The 3,871-nt window shown below is 47.7% G+C and overlaps 1 protein-coding gene across 1 annotated transcript in view; it reads left to right on the top strand.

The window, feature by feature from the left end:
- Window positions 1–3,871, top strand: part of DHX37 (DEAH (Asp-Glu-Ala-His) box polypeptide 37) — a 51,195-nt gene that overhangs the window by 4,910 nt on the left and 42,414 nt on the right. The window contains exon 2 of the mRNA XM_011988892.1: window positions 187–376. Coding sequence (XP_011844282.1) covers window positions 187–376 — 190 coding nt within the window. The remainder of the gene's footprint in view (window positions 1–186; window positions 377–3,871) is intronic.

Here is a 3,871-nt window from a genome sequence, read left to right as displayed (position 1 = left end):
GGGCGACAGAGCGAGACTCCGTCTCAAACAAACAAACAAAAAGATTTGACCTCACAGACTCCCCTGTTCCTGTGTCCAGGCTCTGGAGGCCCCCATGTGGGTCAGGGGGACTATGGGAGGCAGGACCAGAGCCACCTCAAGGTGGCATTATTAATGGGGCCTTAATAATTGTCTGTGCTCTTTCAGACAAGGACACTTTGAAGGGAGTTGATGCGAGCAACGCGCTCGTTCTACCGGGGAAGAAGAAAAAGAAGACCAAAGCCCCTCCGCTGTCGAAGAAGGAGAAGAAGCCTCTGACCAAGAAGGAAAGGAAAGTGCTGCAGAAAATCTTAGAACAGAAGGAGAAAAAGAGCCAGGTACGCCCCACTTGGACAGGGTCTGCACGTGGCTATCCAGAATAGAGAGAGATGGGGGGGTCTCTCTCCTCCTAAGGGGGTGACTAGAGAGAGATGGGGGGTCTCTCTCCTCCTGAGGCGGTGTCTGTGGCGCAACTGATAGAACTTTCTGGAATGAGGAAAATTCCAGTGCATGGTCCAGTGCAGTAGCCACTAATCACATGTTGCTGTTGAGCACTTGAAATGCAGCTACTATGGCAGAGGAACTGAACTGAACTATTCTGGAAAATGTCCAACTTTTTTCCTTAATTGTTTTTTCTTCTTTTTTTCAAAATTTACATTTAATTTTTTTTTTCCTTTTTTGTTTTGTTCCACCACCCCCCACACCTTTTCTGGCTTAAATTTTTATTTTATTTTATTTTATTTTATTTTGAGATGGAGTCTTGGTCTGTTGCCCAGGCTGGAGTTCAGTGGTGCGATCTTGGCTCACTGCAAGCTCCGCCTCCTGGGTTCAAGCGATTCTCCTGTCTCAGCCTCCTGTGTAGCTGGGATTACAGGTGCATGCCACCACGTCAGGCTTTTTTTTTTTTTTTTGTATTTTTAGTGGAGATGTGGTTTCAGCGTGTTAGCCAGGATGGTCTTGATCTTCTGACCTCGTGATCTGCCGCCTTGGCCTCCCGAAGTGTTGGGATTACAGGCGTGAGACACTGCTCCCGGCCAAACTTAAATTTTTCATAGAGGAAAAAAGTTTGTCATGGGAAATTCAAACATATGCAAAAGTACAGAGAACAGTATGATGAACTCCCATGTGCCCATCGCCAGCTCCAACATTGATCAGCCCCTGGTCAATCTTGGATTATCTCCACTGCTGGTCACTTTCCCACCCCGGGGTCATTTTGAAGCAAATCCCACGTACAATGAATCTGTGCTAGTTTCCTGGGGATGTCATACAAATGACCACAAACTGAGGGGCTTAGGACAGTATAAATTTGTTCCTTCCCAGCTCAGGAAGCCAGAAGTCCGAGATTAAGGCATCAGCAGGGCTGTGCTCCTCACTGGGCTCAGGGGAGGGTCATTCCTGGCCTCTTCCCGCTCCTGGCAGCTCCAGGCATTCCCTTGGCTTGTGGCTGCGTCACTCTAGTCTCTGCCTCCGTCTTCCCTCAGCCTTTCCTCCGTGTGTCTCGTCGAAGGGTGCTTCTCATTGGATTTAGGTCGCACTCGGATACTCAGGATCATCTTGTCTTGAGATCCTTCACGTAGTTACGTAATTACATCTACAAAACCTTTTTTCCAAATAGGATCATGTTCGCAAGTTCCAGGATACAAACACATTTTTGAGGGAGGCTGCCATTTAACCCACTATACATAGCATTTTATCCATAAATATTTCAATTTGTATCTCTATAAGTAGAGACTTTTAAAAATGACCAGAATACCATTAGCACTTCTAATCTTTTTTTTTTTTTTTTTTGAGACGGAGTCTCGCTCTCTGTCATCCAGGCTGGAGTATAGTGGCACAATCTCGGCTCACTGCCAGCTCTGCCTCCCAGGTTCATGCCATTTTCCTGCCTCAGCCTCCCGAGTAGCTGGGACTACAGGTGCCCGCCACCATGCCCAGCTAATTTTTTGTATTTTTAGTAGAGACGTGGTTTCACCGTGTTAGCCAGGATGGTCTCGATCTCCAGACCTTGTGATACACCCTCCTTGGCCTCCCAAAGTGCTAGAATTACAGGCGTGAGCCACCGTGCCCAGCCAACCTAATCTTTTATTTTAATATCAAGCATCTAGCAAATGGTTAAATTTCCTGTTGTTTCATGGATACTCCTCACCCATCTCTTGTTTTTTTTTCCCATTGCAGTTTATTTGTTGTTTGTCTTACAGAATTTCCTACCTTCTGGATTTTAAACATTTTATTTTATTTTATTATTATTTTTTGAGACGGAGTTTCACTCTTGTTGCCCAGCCTGGAGTGCGATGGTGCGATCTCGGCTCTCCGCGACCTCCGCTTCCTGGGTTCAAGCGATTCTCCTGCCTCAGCCTCCCGAGTAGCTGAGATTACAGACATGCGCCACCATACCCGGCTAATTTTGTACTTTTAGTAGAGACGGAGTTTCTCCATGTTGTTCAGGCTGGTCTTGAACTCCCAACCTCAAGTGATCCACCTGCCTCAGCCTCCCAGAGTGCTGGAATTATAGGCATGAGCCACTGCACCCAGCCTTAAAATTTTATTTTAAACATGCTCCTCTGCCGTCTGAGTTTTTTGTACATTAGTATTTGGATCTGTAGCAGTGACTCTCATCTGGGACAGTTTAGCGCCCCCCACCAGCCCTGGGGACATTTGGCATTGTCTTGAGACATTTTGGGATGTGACAACTTGGGAGTGCTGCTGGCATCTGGCGGGTGGAGCCATGGGATGCTGTTAACAGCCTACAATGCACAGAAAAACAAAAACTTATTTGGCCTAACTGTCAATAGTGCTGAGATTGAGGAACCCTGACCTGGAGGCTTCATGAGAATCAAGTTTGACTTTTGGTGAGGCCACTGCACGTGGGAGCTGTGTCTTTGTATCAGGAGGCTTGAGGGTCTCTCTCCGGCAGCCGTGGATGGGCAGTCCCCAGAGCCTTAGTAGGGGGAAGACTCACTCACCTGTGAGCGTGTTCTTTATTTTTTTTGGAGACAAGGTCTTGCTCTGTCGCCCAGGCTGGAGTGCAGTGGTATGATCTTAGCTCACTGCAACCTCTGCCTCCCAGGTTCAAGCGATTGTCCTGCCTCAGCCTCCCGGGTACCTGGTACCACAATCATGTGCCATCACGCCCGGCTAATTTTTGTATTTTTAGTAGAGACATGGTTTCACCATGTTGGTCAGGTTGGTCTTGAACACCTGACCTCAGGTGATCTGCCTGCCTCGGCCTCCGAAAGTGCTGAGATGGCAGGCATGAGCCACTGCGCCTGGTCGGCATGTCCTTTTTAAATCCTATTTAGGATGCTTTCCCACTGTGCTATACCTTGCTCTGTGTGTGTGTGTGTGGTGTGTGTGTGTAATACACACATAGAAGCGTGTATAAAACCTATATGTACAATTACAAGAACAATAAAGGAAAAACTCATGAAACCCTCACCCAACTGAAGGAAGCCGACTGGGTGCATCCCCTGCACACAGCATTGCTCAGGGTAGCTTGGGGACCGGTTCACATCAGACGCACAAAGCCGCCTCCTTCCTCAGGGCGGCTGGGGAGCACTGCCGTACATGACTGAGCTGTGCTTTATTCGTCTCCTGTTGATGGACATCTGGTGGGTCGTAGTCTACTGTGATACCCTGCTGCAAAGAACCTCATTTATACAACCCCAGATTCTGTAAAAGGGGTTAAAAAAGCCCTGCCAAGCTTGCTGTGTCTGTTGATGGAGGAACACCATGCAGCAGTAGAATTACAATTTGACCTCTGATTTTGTTTTTTGTTTTTTTTTTTTTTTTTTGAGACGGAGTCTCGCTCTGTCGCCCAGGCTGGAGTGCAGTGGCCGGATCTCAGCTCACTGCA

Source organism: Mandrillus leucophaeus, unplaced genomic scaffold (genome assembly GCF_000951045.1).
Source record: "Mandrillus leucophaeus isolate KB7577 unplaced genomic scaffold, Mleu.le_1.0 Scaffold34, whole genome shotgun sequence".
NCBI lineage: Eukaryota > Metazoa > Chordata > Mammalia > Primates > Cercopithecidae > Mandrillus > Mandrillus leucophaeus.
This window is presented reverse-complemented; position numbering and strand designations above follow the sequence as displayed.